The 24,304-nt window shown below is 41.5% G+C and overlaps 1 protein-coding gene across 4 annotated transcripts; it reads right to left on the minus strand.

Moving 5' to 3' along the window:
• Window positions 1-991: 991 nt before the first annotated feature.
• Window positions 992-20,746, minus strand: LOC110949404 (calphotin-like). Of its 4 annotated transcripts, XM_051951178.1 has the most exons (13): window positions 13,646-13,778; window positions 13,483-13,538; window positions 10,711-11,145; window positions 6,012-6,059; window positions 4,889-4,933; window positions 4,266-4,682; window positions 3,928-3,960; window positions 3,764-3,829; window positions 3,533-3,628; window positions 3,038-3,151; window positions 2,735-2,851; window positions 1,992-2,096; window positions 992-1,875 (listed from the first exon to the last, which is right to left on the minus strand). In XM_051951178.1, the coding sequence occupies exons 2-12, from the start codon at window positions 13,525-13,527 to the stop codon at window positions 2,034-2,036; spliced, it is 1,479 nt and encodes a 492-aa protein (XP_051807138.1). In that variant the 5' UTR covers window positions 13,528-13,538; window positions 13,646-13,778; the 3' UTR covers window positions 992-1,875; window positions 1,992-2,033. The 4 variants fall into 4 exon arrangements, with proteins under 4 accessions (XP_051807138.1, XP_051807136.1, XP_051807137.1 ...); XM_051951176.1 differs by lacking the exons at window positions 13,483-13,538; window positions 13,646-13,778 and adding an exon at window positions 20,484-20,746; XM_051951177.1 differs by lacking the exon at window positions 13,646-13,778 and having other exon boundaries at window positions 13,483-13,639.
• Window positions 20,747-24,304: the final 3,558 nt, after the last annotated feature.

Genomic DNA, 24,304 nt, shown 5'->3' on the forward strand with positions numbered 1-24,304 from the left:
TTTGCATGCTAAAAGACAGCTTGAGTGAAATGTGCAGTCAGCATCATGGCAGAGCATTTCCACCTTCAAACTGCAGCCTATTGATCCCGTTTTATATATAATAAATGTAGGAATCCAAGCCTGTCAGCTTGCTAAGTGGAGCTTTTTGTATCATTATTCTTCTTCAGAATCTGCTTCCAGTACGAACATGTACGGCTAAATTACTCCAATATTACAACTTGCCTGTATGTTGCGCAGAATAGCTTTACAGTATTTGACTAGAGTAGAGCTGGTGGCTATGTGGAGATAACCTCATAGATCTGCAAATTTTAGAAGAGACAACAGTATAGTGTGAGATGTCTAAACTAATTTAAAGCAGGAAGTGATTATTTTCATGGCAAGAAAATTCTAAATATGTAACTTCACAAGCTGAGATGAATTGTCAGAAGTTATATCAACAACTGGAATGGGAATTTAATGCTTAGCAATTTCAAAATATAATCGTACATAACTGTCTTTACTGAAGAACTTCTGAGTCAACATGAGATTTTGATATTCTTTATTGTACTTTGTGTCCACATGGATCAGACAAGGCGTGTTATTGACTTATATGTTAAATTCACCCACATCACAGCAGATGGAATCTAAAGCTGTACTTAATTCTTTGTCCCCTTTCAGTTATAGTTATCAGTTCTATTCACTTCCCATGGGCCAGAAAACAGCACCTGGGCTGTTTATTAATCACAGAATTAATGCTAGCGGAGGATTTTTTGAGAATGGAATTGGAAAATGGAGGCAAATTGTGACAAATTCAGGCTTCTGTTTAGAATCAGTCCAACTGAGACCGAGGCCTTTAGCTGTATAAGTCAGTAAAAGACAAGTTACACACTTTACAGGTAATTAGTCCATCACTAAAAGATAGAAAAATCGTGCATACTCGCACTTATGACTAATTTAGATTCAAGTGAAATAGTGTGTGATCGAAAAAAAAGAGACGAAAGAGACTCCAGCATCACGATGAGATACAGCTTTATTTCAAAGATCAAGTCAGCCCATCTACAGCTCGACAGCAATCATCGGACCACGCTAGATTTCCCCTCCGGAGCACAGGCTTTGAACACAAAACTGTAGCCCATCAATATGGTCTATACAAAATGAATTACAAAAGGAGAAAGTGGAAAAACAAAAAAGAAACAGAAAAGGAGCTCATCCACTCAAACTCTTGTCATTCTCCAGACTCCGTTGGCCATGAAACCTAGAATTCTAGCTTCAGGATGCAGTTTTTAGTGTCACATTAATCTGCACATCGGCACTTAGTCGAGGCAGAGAGAGCTGGAGGACAGAGAAGGAGACAGAAATGGAGGCAAAAGAAGAAACTTGTGTCTCTGCTAAAATGACCCTGGTGAGGGAAATCAGTGAAACGAGTAAAAACAACACAAAAAGTTGTTCCTCCTTCATGAACAGAGGTCTGAATACAAACTGCAGGCACATTCACTGATGCTACAGTATTCACATGCACCGAGCGTCTGCCGTGTGGAGGCAGATGTTCTGGGGAGATTTGCCATTTGTCTTATTTAAGCAATCTCTCAAGCACTTCTGCATCCACCGCTAATAGAAAAATGAAGTGTATGTGGTTTTTGGGAGGGTGGAAGATACAGATTAAGAGGAGCCACGATATGTTTGTTTCACCAGTCAGTTGTGCTGCCATGAACGCAGCAGTTTTTTTTTTGACATCTGGTTTGATGTTTTAACAGAAACCAGGGCAGGAAAGGCACTTCAAAGCGTGGATGTCCCTTCGATTTCCTGGCGGTTCTGTTCCTAAGCCGTAAAAAATGAGAAGGTCAGCTTGCCAACTCCCTGTAAAGCTTTGAGTCCTACAAATGACCAAAGGGGAATCTGGAAGAGGCAGAAGATTGCGTGGTCAGTGGCTGCAAACCGAGTCACTCCAGGGTTAACATCAGGAGAGCCAATCTATGTTACGAAGCACCGATTCAGCATCGTGAGAGACTTACAAAGAAAAAAGATGTCTTTTTTCCGAGCTGCGTGTTGTGGCTTTAGCCCTCAATAGAGACCTCTGGAACAATGTGTCCGTTCAACGCTGTCTCCACTGACATCTCCTGAACAGCAAACGAGACGTTAGATCAGATCAGTGCAGTGTAAAATCACAAGCAGGAATAGTATCCAACTGAATCACCACAGAACTTCATATGCCCCTTGAACCACAGGTATTTTTTTTGCTCCTGTCTCATTTTGGGCTAATTTTTCACTTCAATATAAAGTCCTGAGAATTTAAACCTGTCTTTTGTGCAGTCTGACAGAGATCTACTGCCATAAATCATTAACAACAAGAAAAAACAGGAGTTAAACTACTGTCGGTAAGTTGAAAATAAAACAATTCTTCTTGTTTTCATACATAAATTTACTGATAAATTGTGTCGTAAATTGGCCATTTTCTAAAACATAACAGGCCTCGAAATCCTGAGGAGTATTAATGGAAAAACTATAACATCTGTGCTTTTTATTTCTAAAAAACTGGTACAAAAATTCACACAGGAATTTAGGGGTTTGTTTCTATTCTTATGATGTTCCTTTCCCTGTTTTCTGTACTCATGTCTGCCCTTGAATTGCAAATACTGCAGCATCCGAAGTTCCCCTCTGAGTTCCAATACTGGTTTTTGGTAAACATGAAGTATATTTGAAGAAAAGGTTAAAAAAACAAAAGCAATGCCTCTTTGTTTATACTAAATTAATTTACCACTGAGTTGAGCTGCACAGACTCCACAGCGAGCTGCATCTGACACGGCATGTCACACATTTCTGATTTAGGCTCTTCTGACAGCATATCCAGACATTTCTGCTCAGTGGCAGCGTCCTGGACATAAACAGAGAGCAAATTAGGAGATAGAGACTCCATATACTCTTTGAATGAGCAGAATAATCGAGCAAAGTAACACAGGAAGCTTAAGCTTTTTCATATGGTGGGTTAATAATACATATTTGTTTTAAAACAGTACATAGGTCACAAAGCTACAGTTTGACTGTCAGGAGAGCAGCTTACAATGATCATTTCCTCTGCAGGTACAACAACAGCAGGCTCAGGCTCAGCAGGAGTCACATCCATGGATTCTGTTTGGGGAACATCGATGGGGGTGTCGATTGTGGCCACGACATCCTAAAGCAATCACAGAGGGAGGAGTCTGTTAGAAAACACTGGCTATTTATCTCAAAATGGGCCTTTTGAAATAAACATGACTTGATCTGCTCATTCAGGATTGTTTCAGTGCAACAACTGAACCACTGATTAAACTGATTTGATTCAATGAAACTACACTGATTTGATAGTAGATTACTTATACAGTGATAGTAACGCATGAGGTGGCGTTACTTTTTGTCTGTACCACCTTGTCACCTGGTGGATGAATACAGCTACTGCTTTATTCATTTACAGCTCAGATTTGATAGCGTTTTGGCTGAAAAATTCATCAATGAAACGCCATATTATGTTTTCTAGAAGATCTTGCTTAATAAACGTAACAGCATTTGCAGTTCTCACCTGCTCGACGGCAGCAGGAGACTCAGCAACGGCAACTTCTACTGCTGAGACAGATTCCGTGACAACAAAGTCATCAACCAGCGTGTCAGCAACGGCCTGGATGACAGGAGGAGAGAGGAAATATTCCACACTGTAAACACTCAGGAGTTTAAAGTAAGTAAATGAGGCAGCATAAGAGCATAAACGAAGCATTTCTCATGTGCTGATGATCTATTTGACAACAAACTTTACCTCTGTGGTTTTAGTAATGACAGGTGCAGCCTCTTCTACCAGAGCCTCAGGGATGGTGTCTGGCACCTGGGGAGACAACAGGTACTGTTATGTTATTAAATACAGAGAATAAAATGTAGTCAAACGAATTATGTGTTATTAGAGGGGAAAGAAGGAATACTCACCACTGGGATTTCCACAGACTGGACAGGAACATCCTGAAGGAAATGAAACCAACAGGAGGACATATTATGGATTTAGTGTTTGCTTAAATGTTCAAAAAATATGATGTAAATGAGTGCAACATGCTTAAATATCAAATGTAGCCACTGAAGAAGTTCTGCTTTTATCCACCTGCTTGATAATCTACTGATGAAACTCTTCCACAACTGTTTAAGCCACATGCTGTACACAAACCACAAATGATCACACAATAAAAGCAGGACACGCACTGTATTACTCTGCACTATCGGAAGACAATGAAAGCACAAAAAGAGAGAAGAGTATTTTAACCAAAGAGCACCTCTGCGACTGTAACAGGCTCAGCAGGAACTTCAGGTGCTTCCTCTTCAGCCAATACTTCTACTCCACCGTCATCTTCTTCCTCCTCAGCTGGAGCTGCAGGACTAACAGCTGCTTCAGTCACTTGTTCAGGTTCAGGTACCTCTGAGATTACTTCAACTACTGACTCAGCGACGGTTTCTGTTACCACCTCGTCTGCAACAGGTTCAACTACAACTTGTTCAGCTTCAGCTTGTTCAGCTTCAACTGCGCTGCTAATCTCTTCTACCACTTCCGCCGCTGGTTCTTTGGTTATTTCTATTTCGGGCTCCGGTACAGCGACGTCTTCTGGGATCACCACCTCCACCTCGGTCACAGTTTCTTCCTCTGCAACAGCCTCGGCTTCCACTCCAGTCACTGGCTCACAAACTTCAAACGTCTGCACATGCAAAATCGACACGGCACATATTAAGAAAACCATGCAACCATGCAAGTAGAGGACCAAAAAAATTTGCCCAAGGGAGTAAGAACGCCATTTTCTTTTCTCCCTGGGCAAAATATACAATGTTACATGACCTGATCACACTTAAACAACATACATTATCAAAACTTCAGCATTTTAATTAGAAAACTATAAATTCTTACCTGTTCAGTCTCTGTTTCTATGACTGTTGTGTCGACTGTCTGAATCTGGAAAGTGACAAATAACACACTTTACTCCTAAGAACAGGATGACAGGATGGATAAACTGATAAAAAGATAGATGAAAGCGTAAAAGCAATACAACCTGCTAAACACAGCACAATGCTTCAAGCAATCTTCTAATGATCATACTTAAATTAACACTTCTTGCTGTGGTTTTAAAGATTAGTTGACTAATAGGTGCTTTCATGCTAATTGCAGTGACTATAAAAAAACTCTTTACACCCACAATTTTGCACTTGTTGTTCTTTGTTGAACATCAGTGGAACGTGTTATGCACTGAGATGCTTCTAGATCAGTGAAACTCGTAAGAAAAGCTTGATTCTCTGTTTCTTTTCATGAAAACGCTTCAAGTCGATTGTGATCTGTGTTATATAATAGAAAAAAACTGAGGCAAAGTGTCATTCATGAAGTGTGAAGCTGCACTCACAGGGGTTTTCAGCACTTTTCTATTGGAAGGATTGTCTCTTGTCCAGATACTGCAGCTATGAGCTTATAAAACATGACTGGAAACTTTGTGTCACTCTGTTTTACTGCATGCTGTAATTTCCGGGACAGTTTTGGTGTGAGCAAAGCCACGACATACACTTGTACTTTTTTTAAAGAGCAAATTTGACAACTAATTAATGAGACCAGTGATTTTTGGTCACTCTTTTTGTCTCCGAGAAGTTAATGGAGTAGGACAGCTATTTTCTTGTGACATTTATTGTTTAACTGTTCTTTTTGAACTGAAAGAAGTTTGCAAAGAAACCTGTAATTTAACAAATGGCTTGACAAGCTAAAACAATGTGCTGCGAGCCTATTTCTACTGCTGATCCCTTGTTGGCTGAAAAAAATGCTGTGTTGCAGCAGATAGGGCCTCTTCAAGGCATTTGAAGTTGTGTAAGGTTTTCGAAAATCAAAGCAGGTGTCACTTGTGTCATGAGTTACGCTCCAGTCATTCATGCCTGTCTAATCTACCTGTGACTTATGCCACAAAGATATGCTGCTCAGTCACTTCAGAGTTAGGGGGAACTGTGAAGGGGGTTTGTGAGTACTTGAGTATAAAAATAAAAGTTTGTTTTACCTCAGTCTCAGCAGGAGCCACCACTGGAGCCTCAGCTGGGGGTACAACCTATGATGGAAAGAGGGAGACGAGTTAATTCACAAGTGAGGGAAACGATCATAAAGCTGAGCGTGGATTAAATCTAACCAAGCAGTTGGTAAAAAGTCATCTCATTAAAAAAAGGCAATCTAGGAGGCATTAACAAGTATTTTAGGCAGTTAAAAATACCTGCCTTATGTTACACTGCATCCCTGTTCTCTGACTTTTTAAAGGTCAAGCTTTGGGAGGGGTCCACACAGCAGCTCCAAAAAATGCACCTGCAGCAAAGTGATCTTCTGCACAACCGTTTGTCAACCAAACTCAAGCTGCCTCGAGGTGTTTCACAGAGAAAACTGCACTGCAATATGGACTGATAGTCCAGTATTTGCATAGTATGTTGTGCGCACAGTTGTAGTTGTGCAGAAAGAGGAAAAACAACAGAAGCAGTGCAACCAATTGAATAATAGGAATTTGTTACGCCTTCTTCTCACGGATTCTGTGTGGTCCAGCTGAAAACATACTTGTTTAATATATCTACACTTTCTTATTAACTTCTTTCTCCACACTAATTAAAAACATCTTTAATTGTATCTTTTATTAGCTATTCAGCTCTCATGATGCCACAAGTTGGCACTGAAAAGACAAATTCAACTATTTACATGTCTTAAAGTGAATCATTCCATATTTACAGAATGTGAGGACATGCTATGTAGCTGTCATTGCTTCAGAAACATTTTTTATTATTATTTGATGGCAATATTGTTAGTATTGCTTTTAAAAGTGTTTATGTCCCTGAGGATAATTCCCAAAAATACCCAGATAAAGACAAAAATCACCCATATTTTGCCATTAATTCACTGTTGGCACCTAGTGTGGCCTAAATGGCCACTGTGCAACCAAGTGAGCTGAGTCAAAGTGGCATTCGCAGAGGGCTTCACATAAATATTGTAAATCTTCATAGTCTGACAGTGAATTATTTATGCTGTTTTGTGCCAGTTCTGCTTCGATGTAGGACAAGTCTAGTGCATGCAGGCTGCTTCTGCTGGTCGGGAAAGTCGTCCGTCAGCCAAAATAATCCACATATTTAGTATGAACTTAGCAAAAAGACAACAAATAACTACGCTCACATTACGTGGGCACCTCCACCTCTTTCTCTGTGCTGTGCCACAGGGAGGTACATGCCCTGTGGGGTTTTAACAACTTATGAACAAAAGGGCAAGTGGGCAAATATGCACATATAGTTGAGAGGGGTAAATATAAACTCCAGCTATAGCCTCAGAGGGATGGTATAGGGGAGAGAGAGGAAGAGGGGGGTGGAAACGGGAGCAAGGTGGGCTATAGGCCTTCCTTCACTTGGCCGTAAAAAATGCACACAAGTGTGGCTATACTCGCACACAGCATACACACCGCCTCCAGCTTGTCCAAGCATCAGAACACTGTGTACCAAACTGATCTGCACACAGGCCCAACCTCACCAGTGTTATGAAAAGGCAAATCCAGCACAAATCAGATCTGACTTGGGAGCAGTAGCCAGATCATTTAACCCAAAGGACATAGTGTACTTAAATGCAATGACCTGTGCTCAAACCACCTTTATGCAGATACAGACACACACAAACACACATAAATATCCTCATTTTGGAGTTTTTTTTTGTTTTTCCAGGATCTCTGACAACCACTTAAGAGTTTAGGAAAATGATGCCATCTTGCAAGAACTTATCCATCATGATTTGCCAAGAAAATTCAAATAAGTATGAAAAGGGCTTTGTGCAATTTAAAAAACAAGCTGTCAAACTGATGGCGAGCAAATATTAAAACAGAAAAGAGGCTGTTTAGCCAGCTCTCTGTGCAAAAGTCAATGACTGGACGAACAATGCTCTATAGCGTCTTAGAAAATAAACCTCTAAAAGTTGTCAGGAAATGTGGGGAGGGCTGCACGGGGAAGGAGGTTTGACACTGGGGGAAAGAAGGGTTGGGGGTCCTCACCTCACGTGTGCTGCCACAAGTTACTCATTTTTCCAGCTAAGTCCACAAAAGTGTCAATTCACACTTTTTTTTTGAGTCACTTTCTCTCCCTTTCTCTGGCTATCATGTCAAATCTGACAAAAGGAAAAGTGCATACCAATCATGCTGTAATTAGCATTTCCGCTGTGAGCAAACTGAAAGCAAATGAACCCCGAGACATCCCTTCACTGGACATTTGTCACTGACTTTAAAAAGGTTGTGACAGCTGTCTGCTTAAGCTATTCTTCAGTGCTCAAATACCAAAGGCTCAGCTACACACATGCATGGATACACACTTCAACAGGCAGATGCACCCCTTCACCCCCCAAATATTCCACCTTCCCCAACACTGTCTCCTCCCACCCCCCCCCCAGCAAAGAAGCAATGATAAAGCTAGTGCACGTGCCGAGCGCACAAGTTCATGAGGCCTTGTAGGCTGTCAAAGGACATGAATGGACAAGTGGTGGTTGGGGGGAAGGATGGAGAAAGTGAAGATGGGAGGACGAGTGAGGGGGAAGGAGTGAGAAAGAAGAGACCGAAAGGAAGCGGTGGGAGGGGAGGAAGGGTGTCGAGGGAGAGCAAACTTACAGGGGAAGGAGGGATAATGGACAGAAGGGGTGGAGGAGGAGTGGCTGTAGGAGCATGGAGTGGGGGGAGGCAAGCGGGTACAAAATGTTCAACCTCACCAGGAGCCGCACCCACCATTGCTTCAGGCCACGCAAAAAATTAAACACACTCAGGTCTGTGGGTTGAGTGGTGGGATTATACTCACCTGAGCCTCCGTGGCGACATCCAGGAGCGGTGGGGCCTCTTTTTGGCCCCAAAGCCAGCTGAACACGAGCCCCATTTATGCCTGATCTGATCCTATCATCCACCAACCAACTGACCAAATGTCTGCAGCCGGACACGTGGTCGCGCAGAGTCGATGCCTTCGTGCAGAACAAGTGCAAATCTCGCTTGTGAGCAAAATTTTTTGATGAGCCTCAATCAGACCGGCTTTAAAAGTTTCTCAAAATTGAGCAGAAGTTAATCAAATCAATCCAGACTTACTTGCACCATATGTATACACAAGCTACACAAACTGCTTCAGTATGTGCTGGCAGTTCCAGTCAGCGCTAGCTAATTTTTTGTTTTGCTCAAGTGCATGAATGTCTGCATGTTCAGTTTCAGTGCATCTGAGCTGAATCGGGCTCATCTGCAAGCAGTGAAGGAGCCGAGAGAAAGAGAGGAAAGAAAGGAGGAGAAGGAGAGGTGGGTGGGAGATGGGAGGGAGGTGGAGGCGAAGGGACAGAGGAGGGAGGATACTGCCACAGCATACAACTACATAATGACGGGCGGCCCATTTCCTATAGAAACTACTTTATGGACCCTGTATAGCTCCGTGGGTAGAGTTTAAGCCTTATAGGTTAAAGGTCACAAGCCAAACCTCCAAACTAAATGACACAAAAGTGAAGTGGACGAGTTGACACAAGAGACACTGGACAACACCGAGCACTGAGGTCGAAACATCTCCCATCTCCGCTCGTAAAAGGCTTGGGTGCCATTGTACGCTCACATGCACACGAACACGCATGTCAGCACGTGCACCATATGCGGTCATGACTCAGTTATTGGGAGACAAGACCATGAATCTAGTGTGTATCTACCCTGACACACAGGTTTGCATGTATGTGCAGTTTACAGGCTGAAACAGAACATTCTGTTCCCAACGTGTGTGCATGTCGGCTGCATGGATCAAAGCTCATGTGACCATGATTGTTCAGCTTGCAGATGAAAAATTGATAGATGTGGAAGGTAAAAGCAATGTTGGGAAACAATATTTAGTTTTCTGGCACTGAGGTCTGTGTAAATTAAAAACGTGGTATAGATTTGGAATTTGTGCAAAAGCTTCGACTATGTAACCGTATACAACTGAGAAAACACGAGGAGCTTTTCATTTCCATTAACTGACCCAAAACCAACTTCGACCATAGTAGATTTTGCTAAAAAAGGTGCATGTTTGATACAGTGTATTAAATCTGAACAACCTTTTCTTGCAACATAATAGTAAAGTGATCCAACACTATTGTGACAACTCTTACATTCCACTATATTCTGTCTTTTTCATTCAAAAGAAGTCAAACTGAAGAGAAGACCACGTGCACCTAGATGTTTAAATGTAGGTGATAATGCATAATGTATGCAGAAAAAGCTGTGGTCAAGCTTCCACTGATGTAGCCTTCAACCTCTCTTCTGCTTTTCCACCTCTGTGCTAAATGGAACATGTTGTTCCCTCTGCTGCACAGCTTCCACAGATAGCACCTCCCTTCTCCCATAAGGACCAGGCCACAGCAAATACAGTTTGACCTAAAGCCGTCTAAAATGGTCCAAACACAAACTCACACTGACAGACTATGTACAGTCTCTTTAGTGAAAACCAGAACCTATATGGAACCTGGTTGAGTTAATTTAAGATATTTGTGCAATGCTCAACCCGACACAGCATTCACTGTCCCCGAGAGGTAGCCCACTTAATGGGAGGTCAGAGGTGACTTCAAAAACTAACAGAGAAACAAAACATCTGTACATGGAAGTTTTGCAAAAAGGCTCCAGTGTTTTGGGAAGGTCTGACAAAGACATAATCTCCATTTGAGTCAACGTTCAAAACTAACGATGGCTTTTAAAAAGCTGTTCTCACCTCAGGTTCTGGTTCTGTTTCAGGAATGACGGGTTCGGGTTCCTGTTCTACAGCAGCTTCAACTGTAGGAGGCTCCACTGGAGGAATCTCAACAACTGGTGCTTCTTCGGGGACAGGTGCTGGGACTTCAATCTCAACTTCTGCTGGAGTCTGTTCCAACAACACAGGCTCAGGTTCTGGTGCCGGTACCACAACTGGGACGGGCTCTGTGACAAGTTCTTTGACAACTGGTTCTGGTTCTACTTTAGGGGTCTCCACAATGGGGACAGCAACAGGAACTGGCTCCAGGATCTTCTGTGGAGCTGGTGCTGGTGCTGGAGTTTTAGCCGCTTTCTTTGGGGTTGCTGCAGGGGGCGCAAGCACTGCGATCCCAGGCCCGGCTTTGATCGGCGGGTTAGCGGCATGCTGCTCTTCAAGCGCTCTCCTCTGGGCTTGCTGCAATTATGGAAAGACACAGAACCATCTGGGTTAGTCACTATGAAAGTAGAGGAACCGTTTGAGATTCAGAACTAAATTAGTTTATGTTAACTTGAATGCATATTTCCTCTCAAATGACTAAAATCTGAAAGGTATAAAGGATGCAAAACTGTTGATACTTACAAACCAAAGTGACACCTGAGTTACAGTGGCTCAAAGAGATGTTCAATATGAAAAAGGATGAAGGCAAAAAACAAAGAAATGAAAGCAAATACGAGTTTAAGAGGTCAGAAAGCTACAGAAGCACATGCTGTGTTTGTTCAGATGCTAGTGTTGTTGTCAGTCTGTGGTTCATTCTAGCACATTTCTCTCAGCAGGAATACCAGGCATGCCATCCCAGCAAGGTCCAAAATGTTTTTCAGCTCTGGACAAAACCCCCTCAGGCTTTAATGGAGGTTTTAGGGAGCGCAGACCGCTGGAGGGAGGAGGGACAACTGGGAGTGGGCCCAACAAAGCTAGTTAGATAATGGGAGCTAATTAGTTGAATCAGAGCGGTTCTGACAGGTTTGGTGAAGCGGGAATGGAAACCATGCGAGTCAGCAGCACTGATGGGCGCCCCGCGGGCCAGACAGTGGGCCTAATCACATCATAATCAGGTTATAATCAGGTTACAATCACTCCCCGAAAATGCTTTTGTTAGGCCGACAGCCAGGCATTCGCAGCACTGGACCAATGCTGTAAGCGGACAGAGCATGGGTGTGTGAGGGCGTACATGTCCACGCCGCCATCAAAACAACCCCTCCCTCATCTTTGCTAATAAATAGCTTGATATATCGAAACGCAAACCTCACTACCACAGAGCAACAAATGAATTTCATTTTCTATGCTCCTCTGAAGGAAGCACATAGAAAGGCATGCATGGCCAAATAGGAGCACTCGACGTGATGTCTTCAAGTGTCCTTCTCTTCCTGAGCTCTGATATCTCTGAGGGAACTGGCGATAACACAACACTGTGAATGACTTCAGGAGGCCATTTTTATCTAAGTGTCACTGGCAGACGCTGAGAGAATGAGGGAGACTGTGCAGACTCCAATCTGGCAAACCTACTGCAAGACATTCCTCTAGTCAACACATTACCAAATACAGTTGTGGTGCTGAGAGGCACAGATTGGACGGTCAGCTGGAGGCTTAAAAACAGGGCTGGGGGAGTTTAGTGGGGGAATGCCACACTAAACTCCATACTGGTTTTCCATACTGAGAAGTCTTGGCAGTGTTCAAGGACTGGGCTTCAAGTTGTCCTGCTTTAGTGGTGATCATTTTTCTTTTTCTTGAAGTCAGAAAACATTTGAAAGAATGAATCACTATGACTGGGAAAAGAGATAAAAGAGAGCAGATTTGTGTGATGGAGTAACCCATGGCCTTTGACAAACTGGAGCTTCTGTGTTACTTTCTCACTCTTCATACACCCCTCCCCTCCCCTGCCACACCCTCCTCATCTCTTTGGGCACTCAGTGTTCAAAAGTTAAAAAATTCTCCTAGTTGTGTAAGAAGCTTGGGGAGGGGGTAGGTGTCAGATACATCAGTTATGTTGACACTGACGATGTTGTTTCAATATATTGAATTACGTAACAATTATAGCAGGGTATCATTACTGTGCTGTATTGTGCTGTACAACACGTGCGTTGCATGTTGTGGTCGCAAGCATAAAATATGTTCGTATATACATGAGAAAGTAGCCATTTTCACGTTTAACCACAACAAATAATAGGAATGTACAAACATGGAGTCGCCAGAGCGCATGGAGAGCGCGCATGACGCACAGGCGTAAAGCCAAGAGGAGAAGAAATTCTTCATCTCTTGTGTCTAATAATAAAGACAGAAGCATCTAAAATTCCGTGCTACTAAAAATGGTTCTGTTATTTCGACGCAGTCTAGCTTTTGGTACAGCTTTCTCCTGTTTGCGAGATTTTACGCACGGAGCTTGGAGCGCTCCTCTCCACTGGGAACGTCACAAGAAACTCAAAATTTAAGCTTGAGTCAAACGAGCACTAAATTGAATTTGACTTAACTCAAATCGATGCGCAGGTGAACAACATCGTGTGCGTTTTTGTCGTCTTTCCGTTGATTTAAGCTCACATTTAGAATTTTAATTCCCCAAAATGAATTTGGCATGCGCAATTTTTAACAGCAGTATTTCTATTTTAGTTGTTCAACTGAAGAAAAGCTAGGATTGCAGGGGGGGTTGGAGGGGAAAGATGGAAAGAGTTAAACCGACCACCGACTTCAACTCTCACAATGGCTATATGATAACAAACACCTAGTGGGGGAGCAAAAAGCGCGCATGAGACCACTTACCACCCTCCTCATGCGACGCCTGTTCTTCTTCGCTTTGCTGGGCATTTTGGTAAGTGCTGATGGAAAAACAAGACGAAAGAAAAGAAGAAACGATGAAATGAATCGAGCAGCGAGGCAGAGTGAACACAGTGGATGTTTATAAAGCCCCCGGTCTTTCTGTTACCTTTGCACGGGACCTATGGGAGCACTGGGATGGGAGACGGGGGCGTGGAGAGGCAGCAGGCGAGAGACAAATGCACTCACCCCACATAACTCACATGCACGTGCACGACAGCCCAGAGAGATGGTTGGATGAGAGTTGGTCTACCTACTGACTGGATGGTGGGCTTTATTATGTAACCTCTCCATCAAAACCAGAGAGAGAGAACGAGTGACACACCCCCTTCTGTGGTGGAGTCAGAAATACTTATTCTTGACGCACATGGCAGCAAAGCAGCACACGCTTTATTTTTTACTCTTTCTTCACTATTTTTCTCTTCTCTGAGTAGTTTTCAGTGTTGTAACACAACAACAAAGACATGCCACCACTCTATGCTTGAGAAAAAAAAAACAACTAGAAGAGAAAAACACACAGTCTTGCAGAGAAAACACTGTGCGCCTCTGTCGACTTTCATTGAATGCATTCAAAATCATGAAGCCCAATAATAGTTTTCATTGTCTGCATCTCATGCTGAGAATCAAAAAGAAAGAAAGCTTTTACATGTGTGTATGCAGACCCACCCCCTCTGGGCTGCATCACTTGTGAGCACCCATTGTCTACAGTTCCTCGTGTACATGCATATTTATAAGAACAAGAAACGTATGTTTTATTGCGCCATTTGTTCCCCCAAAGAAAACCCTGAACTCTTATAGACATGTGTATTTACAGGGAGAGGTGTGAGTTCTGTGTTGAGCTGTTGCACACACGCTCATTTGATGTATCACAATGTGGCAGTGTTGCCTGAAGGCCTGCAGCTTGATTTACTTATCAACAGTCAGCAGGTACATATGGATTACATGCAGGGCCTCCACATGTCACCCAGCATGTTGATGCTGAGCCGGTGATCTTTCCATTCTAGTCACTGCAAGAACAAGAAAACTTCAGCAGGACACACAGCAGCTGCAGGAAATGAGTTACTGAAATTTCTGTCTGGATGACCTTTTATCTGCTGGGGTCACTGTCGCCAAAAACCAAGACACCAGAGGCGAAATCTCGATATCTCAATTGAACAAAAGAGCTCGAAAGGGACAGCAAGGATGTTTTTCCGTTGGTCATGCTAGATTGAGGCAGTTTTAACGATCATGTTTTCATTGTGCTCAAATTTTTTTTCTAAAAAAGTTCTTAGAAAGTTCTGCAAAGTACTGTTGTCAGTGTACGATTTTTTTTAAAAATTCCGAAAATGTTGTTCTGAAAGCCATTGTTCCTTAAACATTTCCTGTTGCATTGAGAATATCCTTCCTGTGTTATTATGAAACATTTTAGGAGCATTTTAAGGAGGAACTTTCTCAATGGTGACATCTCCCAAAAACACCCTCACAATGTTACCGACGAAAGGTTCCACCTTTGTTAATGTATCACATTACAGGAGCATTTCATAGAAACACATTCTATCTTCTGAGGTCTTGAAAACAGCTTGAAAACATTTTTTGAAAGTCAGTTACTCTTTTGTTACCACTTAACACAATCTGACAACATCCTCCAAACATCCTCTGATTGTTAAAACGTGCCATCTTTGTTCACTGTTAACCTCATCAGTTGAAATGACAACTATTCTTAAAACGTTACATCATTAAGAGAAAAATAACAACAACAAATAAAGGAAAGAGTTCTTAAAATGAAAATATTGGTCTTCTGGTGCCAAAAGGATTTTAAGTGCTTAGGGTCAAAAGTCCAGAGCAATGGAGAGTGTGGAAAAGAGGTGAAGAAGCGTGTACAGGCAGGCTGGAACGGCTGGAGCAAAGTGTCAGGTGTGATGTGTGATAGAAGAGTTTCAGCTAAAATGAAAGGAAAGGTTTACAAAACTGTGGTGAGACCAGCCATGTTGTTTGGTCTGGAGACAGTGTCCCTGAGGAAACGACAGGAGGCAGAGCTGGAGGTAGCAGAAGTGAAGATGTTGAGGTTCTCTTTGGGAGTGACCAGGATGGATAGGATCAGGAACGAGTACGTCAGAGGGACAGCACATGTTAGAGACTTTGGAGATAAAGTCAGAGAGGCCAGACTGAGATGGTTCAGACATGTCCAGAGGAGAGAGAGTGAATATATTGGTAGAAGGATGCTGAGTTTCCCACTGCCAGGCAGGAGGCCTAGAGGAAAACCAAAGAGGAGGTTTATGGATGTGGTTAAAGAGGACATGAAGGTAGTTGGTGTGAGAGAAGAGGATGCAGAAGACAGGGTTAGATGGAGGCAATTGATTCGCTGTGGCGACCCCTGAAGGGAAAAGTAGAAGATTTACATTCTATTTATATTCAAGAATGTATACACTTGTAACAATAAATGTTACTGTCAAATTTCATTGGTAATATATCTAATTTTTCAAGATATTTCACAAATTTATATAAGCCAAACTGACCGTGATGAATGCATGGAGCTAAAGGAAGAGTATTGTGTGGTAACAATTTATTCATATGTAAAGCCAAGCAGGTTTTAGTTACAGAGCAACAGTCAGACTGTATCACTGTCACACAGAGGCAGATGTCACATATTCTAAATGTCTCTGTCCGCCTGATTTACCTTTGAACGTTTGCAGTCGTACGATGAGTTTGCATTTTATCACACGCTCGCTCAGACTGCTGCTGAGATATGACTCAGTCCAAGAGTCATTTTCTGACATGCAGCTGGCAACTCATTTATTGTGACCCACAAGAGTTTTGTGAAAAGAGTCTGACACTGTAACAAGATTCTTTGTGTTACTGTGCTTCTGTCAATATGAGGTGGTCTGGTTCATCAAAATGGTGGTTATGTGTTACAGAATCACTTTTTAATGGCATATTATTCTAGTAGGATGCATTTTATAGAGTAGATTAATGGACAGCAGAGAAAAGTCAACAAGTTTACTCTTGTTTTTGTTATATATATATATATATATATATATATATATATGTATATATATGTATATATACATATACTCACAGTCCCTAGTCACTAGTGGCAGTGCTCCTCCCACCCTTGGGCCTGGTCTCTCTCTCCTCCTCTCAGGTGTCCAGTGGTGCAGCTGAGTGGCAGCAGGTGTGACGAGATTGTAATCAGCAAATCAAGTGCAGGTGTGAGTGATGCAATCAGCTACTCTGGCTCCCTATAAGATGAGACACCAGTCGTTGTTCTGAGCTGGACCGTTGTATTCCATCCCCAGTTAGTGCTTTGTACTTTATAGTCTGTACTCTTTTGTTCTTGTGCTATTAGTGACGCTGTGCCGCTATCTCACAATGATACAGAAATCATTTCTGATCTTACCTGAAAATTTCGTCCAAATGCATTCGTCTGTTTTTCTAGTAATGCTGCGCAGAGACGAAGTAACAGACAGAAGGATAAATGTACATCGATGGTCACATAACTGCCACGTTCCTTGGCAGAGTAACTATGTGCAAAGTAACGTGTAAATTTTGCTGATAGAAAAACCCAGAAAAATCTATTTATTAATCATGGTTAAATAGTATAAACTACAAAACAGGCAAAATAAGGCAAATAGTGATGCAGAAAGTCAGGCCCTAGACTTATGAGTCTTTGAAAGTAACTGGTGGAATCCTAAAAAAGGGAAAGCTTCAGATATGTTTCACAGACAACAGGAAAATCATGACTATAAAGGGGGAGGTAGTCTGATAGTAATAATAAAGCATAATGTAGGTCAGACAGTGAGGCCCTGGAGCACTTCAGCTATCAGCTGGTCAAAAGAGAATCATAACCTTTAAATAGAGCCATGATGTTTACCTTCACACACACACACACACACACACACACACACACACACACACACACACACACACACACACACACACACACACACACACACACACACACACACACACACACACACACACACACACACACGTTTGTTTTTCTATACCGTTGGGGACTTACCATTGACTCCCATTCATATCTAACTCCTAGCCCTTACCCTAACCCTAACCTTAACCATCACCAAATCAATGCCTAACCCTAAACAAACGTTTTTGCACTTTTACATTTTTTATTAACAACAATATGGCCAAGAAAACGGTGTTGCCACCCGTGGGGACCTCATTTTAGGTCCCCACCGTAAGACAAGTCCCCACCTTTATAGCAAATAGTCAGGTCAAAGTCCCCACCGGTATAGCAGAAACAAGTACACACACACACACACACACACACACACACACACACACACACACACACACACACACACACACACACACACACACACACACACGTCAGGACCACACTGGAATGTTGTCTGTCAACAAACAGGCTTCCGAAGGTTATCTCCATGGTAACCCCCCTTTAGCCCATCAGTGCAAACACACACACACACACACACACACACACACACACACACACGTAAAGACAAAGGAGCATTGCCCAAATATTATTTTTAGGTTAGGGGTTTACACATTGATTATCCCTCGAGAGAAAGTTGGCCAATCTTCAGACTCTTTAATGCACAGATATTTACAGCTATTTGACAGAAACACAAAGACTAAATCAGACTGACAATAAACTAAATTACACAGTTATGTAGTTCATTTGAAAACAGAGGAGAAGTTGTGGACAGTGGAGAAAGTTGGGTCAGATGTTTTCACTCAGCAGAGATACAGATGGTCATGTTTATTTGGCTTTCTTGCTTATAGTTTGGATCATTCCCTAGTAAACTGTGATTTCAATTCTTAATTGTTATTTTTTGGATCTACCAAAGAACTATACTGCAGATAAGTAAACAACAGGAACAAACCAATAAATCAAACTTCATTTACACATAGACTGTATATATAGTGGACGTAGCATCTGGCTCCAGAATTGAAGCCAACCCGGAAGTGTCAAAAACTTGCAATATCACACTGTCCGCTAGGGCTGGCTCCAAAAAGCTTTTTCTCCATAGACCCCCAATTCATTTTTGGAAAAAATAAAATTTGATAGACTGATGTTCTACAGCTCAGGATTTTTTTTCCCGTTAGTTTTCATGGTCAAAATGAGAGATCAGGTGACCGATCTTAAAATAAATCAATACTGAATTTTAAATAAATCGTTAAAGTTGGCGGAGCCAGGGGGCGTGGCTATACTTGATAGACAGCAACAGAAGCCTCTGCGGTAAAATGTGGGCGGGATAAGAGAGTCCTCAGCCAATCCTGCCCCTAGTTGCTCTCCGGTCCAGTCTGTTTGACGCTTTTTACGTCACTGGCTCCAAAAAATCCAAAATGGCGACCAGGAAGTAGCATAATCCGGGCTTCATTTTCTCGGCGTTGAAACCAACGGGTGACGTCACGGTTAGTTTACGCCTGCATTTACACAGAGCTTTTCAAAATAAGAGACTTTATTTTAAGGTGTTTGTTGACTGCCACTCCAAGTTGTTGCTATTTGAAGAATTTCAGAATGTTGAGAAACTGTTTCAATTCAAGCTTCAGCTCCTGTGGCTATATAAGTTACTTTATCATGCAATGAAATGAAATCTCATAAAACAGATCTATTTTTGGAGCAAAAATGCTTAATTTATTAATTTTACTTGCCAAACCTAATAACTGTGCTCCATTATTGTCTCTGTTCTTGCTCCTCTTGGTATAAAGATGGTATCTATTCACCACAAACCCTTCTGACTCCCTCTAGAACAGGGGTGTCAAACTCAGTTCCTGGAGGTCCACTATCCTCTATGTTTTAGATGTTTCCTTCTTACAACACACCTGATTCAAATGATCAGCTTATCATCAAGCTCAGCAGAAGCCTGATAACGAGCCTGATCATTTGAATCAGGTGTGTTGGAAGAGGGAAACATCTAAAACATGCAGGATAGTGGACCTCCAGGAACGGATCTTGACACCCCTGCTCTCGAACCACCAAATCACTTGTTTTCTTGTTACTCCAGCATTCCTGAATCCCATCAACAGCTGCCTACCCACATACACTGAGACTATACTGTTAAAATCTGTCACTTTCTTTGAAAATGTCAAATCAGATTAGATTATTTAAATAAGAATAAAATGCTTCCCATGCTGTGATGGATTCATTTCAAAATCAGCATATAAATGTGCAGTTTTCTTTTTGCTCTTGGTTAGCTTGTGCTAGAAGCATTTTTTGTGCTAACTGAAAAAATATATCCTCACAATTTTCTAATTTACTGATGTGATGTGAATCTTTTCTTATGCTTTATGCATTTATGTCACCAATATTAATATTCTGAGTAGTTTATGTTGGATCTATTGTAAATAAACTGCAAACATGAAGAAAATATAAAGAGATCAGAGCATCAATACATTCTTAGACATCACAGTCGACTCTGAAATGTTTTATTATTTTGTTTAAAGTGAGAATGAATCCAAATCAGCGTCTGATGTGTTGTGATTAAGGCTGTTTTCCGTGTGCGTCAAGAAGCAGAAAACAAGGTCAAATAAATGTCTACCACTTGCTTGCACAAGCAAGATCAGTTCAACCAGCTAGGCGACCTCATAACAAACATTAGCATTTTAGCTTTAGGGCTTACCACACCTTCGAGGTATTTGTTGAGAAAATGTGTACTTTAATCATTTTTGTGCTCTTCCCTTTGGCCAAACAGCCCAAATGAATAATAAAAAAATGAGGTAAAAATTAAGTCAAAACCACTGCTATCTTTTTGAATGATTTTTCTTGCGACTGACAAACCATCACAGACAGTTCAAAGCTTGTTAATGAAGAGTCACAGGCCAGACAAAGATAGACTCACTGAGGATGCCATCAGACAGTAATGCCAGGGACTCTCCAGTGTGTATTCATATCACAGAGCAGCAGGGGGTAGATTAAGATAAACAAAATAACAGACAGAGGGAGAGGGATCAAACCATCAGTCATCAGAGAACAGACTTACACTTGCACATTTTCTCTCCGCATGCCTTTTAGCGGCTCTCACATTCTTCTCCCTGACCGACACGCTCACATGCACAGACGTATCCACATCCCGTCCATTCCTCTTCATATTATCTCCTCTTTTTTCTGTCTGTGCAGCATCCAGGGGGGTTTCTTCCTCTAAATCTATTCCAGGATGCCACATATCTCTTCCAGACCGAGCCAACGCACAGCAAAGACTCAACAGCAGAACTATTTGTGGCCATTTGCTTTTTTTAAAAAGTCAATCCAAAATAAACTTTTAAAGTCCATATTTGAGCTTAGCCGGTTTGTGTTTGCTTCTGCCGGCTTGTTTGACTGTCTCCCAGCAGGACTTTTGGAACAGTAATGAGTAGATTTCTTTGTAGTTTGGTTTGACAGATTGACCCCCCTTAACTGCCCACATGTGGGTCATTAATAGAAAGGTAAGGAGAGAGGTCAGATATGGTTTAAACTGTATTTGAGGTGCAAAAAAAGCTAATAAACTAGAGGGAAAGGAGTGAAAGAAAATGATAGCTTGGACATGAAGGCATTTATAAGTTATGTAATAGTGCATTAATCAAAGAAATCATTATTTTTAAGCATTTAATTAACTACTGAGATGGGAAAAATATCTGAATCTCAAAGATTCATTGGGAAAAGCAACTCTTTGACTCATTAAGGAAACACTTGCAGATTGCATCGGAATATATGGAGTTTAAAACAGCGGCTTTGCTGCAGATATGAAAGAAAAAGTACAAAATGTTCAGGACAGTGACATCAATCTTTAAACTTTTTGTGCCCACATATTTTAGAGAACTGTCATGCTTATACACACAAAGCATGAAATTCTTAGCTTTAATCAGACAAAGTATCTGCTGTGTGAGAGTGTGTGGAGAGGAAAAATGGTGTCTATTTTTGGCAGCACATGTACAAATCTCAATAAACAAAGGCCAAAATGTTCCCCATATAGTTCAGTAGATGTTAGGAATGGGGGGTGTGGAGAACCCAGGCGCAGACATCACAGACAGAACACTAGGTATAGTTAAAAATAATTTATTAACAAAATAAAAAAAAAAAAAACCTTTACAAACTGAAAGCGAGACTAGACAGGGGCAAAACGGCAAGACTAAAAAGGTACTTACATAAGGAGAACAAACGACTAACGCAAGAGTAAACTAGAGTCCAAATAAGCATCGAGTCCAAAAGGGTAAATCCAGAAAAGGGTGAAAAATGACAAAGTCCAACAACTGATACAATCCAGCTGTGGAGGGGAAAGTGGGGAGTGAAGACAGAAGCTGCATGAAGGTCTAACTATGCACCAGCAAAGACTGAAGGGAATGGCAGAGCTTAAATAACAGGGAAGGGGACCAGGTGAGACGAATAGAGCTGATTGCTACAGGTGAGAGTGATGAACTAATGAGATGACAGAACCAGGGGACGAGCGAGTGGAAGAGAGACAGAAGGGGAAGACACAGCCAGAGGGAGACAGAGACGCAAGCCAAAAACACACACTAAAGGGCAACAAACACTGAGGGAACAAACAGACTTAGATTAAAGCAACAAACAACAGAATCTAAAAGGTTAAATCCAAACGAGGGGAGTAAAGGTGGAAGAAGGAACAAAAAGGCAGCAACAGGGCAGAATCCTGACAGTAGAAGGAATATGTTAAGAAATATTCTCGGAAAGTAAAGTAAAGGAGAAAAATACACATACAGTATGAGCAAAAATAGTCTCATAAATAAACAAAAAAAAATTCTTGGACCTGAATACGAAAGATAAAAGCAACATGATGTTAACAAAAATAACAACTGTGAGAGGTTTTTATGTGAATTGTCGCCTGGAAAATTACTTCTAAGCAGTTTAAAGCATAAAATTAACCAAACTTTAGCCCAAGTTCCACAGCACGTTAGTTCAACGTGTGAAAAGCAGACAGGGATACTGTTGCAGGGCAGAAATTCAACAAGTCAGATCATTACAGGAAGCTTTGTGCCGCCTCGGTCCGCAGGGGGGTCCTAAAGGGGGACCGAGTGGGGAGACAAGAGAGGGGGAGGATGGCTGAAAAAAATTAGACAAACCTGTGTAACATAAGACAGACTGGGAGGGAGGAAGATATAGATAGAGAGTGGAAAGAAGTGAAGGAAATAAGAGCTAGATAGAGGAAGGGAGGAAGAAAAACAAATGTGAGTGAGAGGACGTGGTGTAACAGGAGAGGAGCAGCATTTCAGAGGTTATTGGTCTGAATACTTTCTAGGCTGAAAGGTGCCACACAGACATGTCAAGATGCTCTCCTTTATCCTTTGTCCTGCTTCAAAAAAATCTCGTAAGAGCAAGTGAAAATTCAGGTTTTGCTTGTTTTGCCTCAGGGGGAAGTTGAAGCCCATACACTTGCACTGCCCTCTAGTGTTTCGTTTTGCTGTAGAACAATATCATAGTTTCTGCATTCCTGTGAGTATCCTGGCAGCCCCACACTCAAATCCTGTGTGTAAGCATATGTATGTACAGCATATATGGGAAAAAGGCAGAAAAAAACTGTCAGAGGATGCTATGTAGCTGTACAAATGTTTTTCGTTGACTGGTTATTGGTTTCTGCTGCAGAAGCTGACAAAAAAAAGCTCATATCGTCTCCTGTGGACTAATCTTTTTGTGCTGTATTCTAAGTTTCTTGCTTGACTCTGAGTTTAATGCCATGAATCAGTTTCATGACGGCCCCCGTCTGATTCTAAAAGGAGCACAGGAAGGAAGATATTCTGGGATCTTCAGCTAATGCTCACTTCCACAAGGTCACATGTATCCTCCATGCTCTGTGCAAGTGATAGTACACTGCAGCACAGGGGTTCCCCTGACAGAAGACGGCAGATGACGCTGCTTTTAAACACTGAAAAATGATGTGTTAAAGCCCCCCTGACATATATAGGATTACAGATCATGTGTGAGCAGCTGGGATACGTGTTGGACCATGTGTGGTTGCATGTCAGCCTGTCTTCACAGTCAGAAAGTCATTGTGGACTTCCTGCTTTGGCTTTCACTGAACAACTGGCTCAATTAATGAGTAGAAAATGCCAGAGACAGAATGACAGTTGTGAGCAAATTGCTAGTCAAGTTCCCACTAATATTCTCAGAATGAAGTTTTTTTGTTGTCAGAATGTTCCTCCTAATTATAGCATAACAAAAGATGTTCTAAAAATGTGACAACTTTGGTCCATTTTGCTCTAGCCCATAAAGCGGGAAATGTTCCCATAACGTTGGCTAACATTGCCTTCAAGTTCTATTGTTGTTTTAAAGAAAGCAGTTTAAACCAGTTGTTAAAAGAATGTTCTAAACATATTAATCATTTAAAATTATGTTTTTGTGAGGTTAAAAGTGAACTAAGACATTTTATAACATTCAGAGGAAATTCGGAGGATGTTGTCAGATTATGATAACAAATGAAGGACTGACATTCAAAAAGTGTTTTAAAATGTTCCTGTCATGTGACATATTAACAAAGGTGGAACACAGGTGTTTTTTTAATGTTGCTATGGATAAATTCTTCATTAAAATGTCTCCACAATGTTACATGACAACAAAGGAAGGACGTTCTCAACGAAAAATTTGGAAAATGTTTTAAGAACAACATTCTGGGAGCTATAGTAAAAATTCCTGCTGAAAACATTAGTAGGACTTTACGAACTTTCTCAGAACGTTGTTCGAACAGAAAAATTCAATCATGGAAATTTTCACAAAACTGTTCCTTCTTTGTTTTCATGGAACACTGTGAGAATGTTTCATAGCAGAATGTTCGATAATATGTTGTCTCAACAACATCCTAAAACGTTGCAGCCG

This window comes from Acanthochromis polyacanthus, chromosome 7, assembly GCF_021347895.1.
Source record: "Acanthochromis polyacanthus isolate Apoly-LR-REF ecotype Palm Island chromosome 7, KAUST_Apoly_ChrSc, whole genome shotgun sequence".
In the NCBI taxonomy this organism is placed as follows: Eukaryota; Metazoa; Chordata; class Actinopteri; family Pomacentridae; genus Acanthochromis; species Acanthochromis polyacanthus.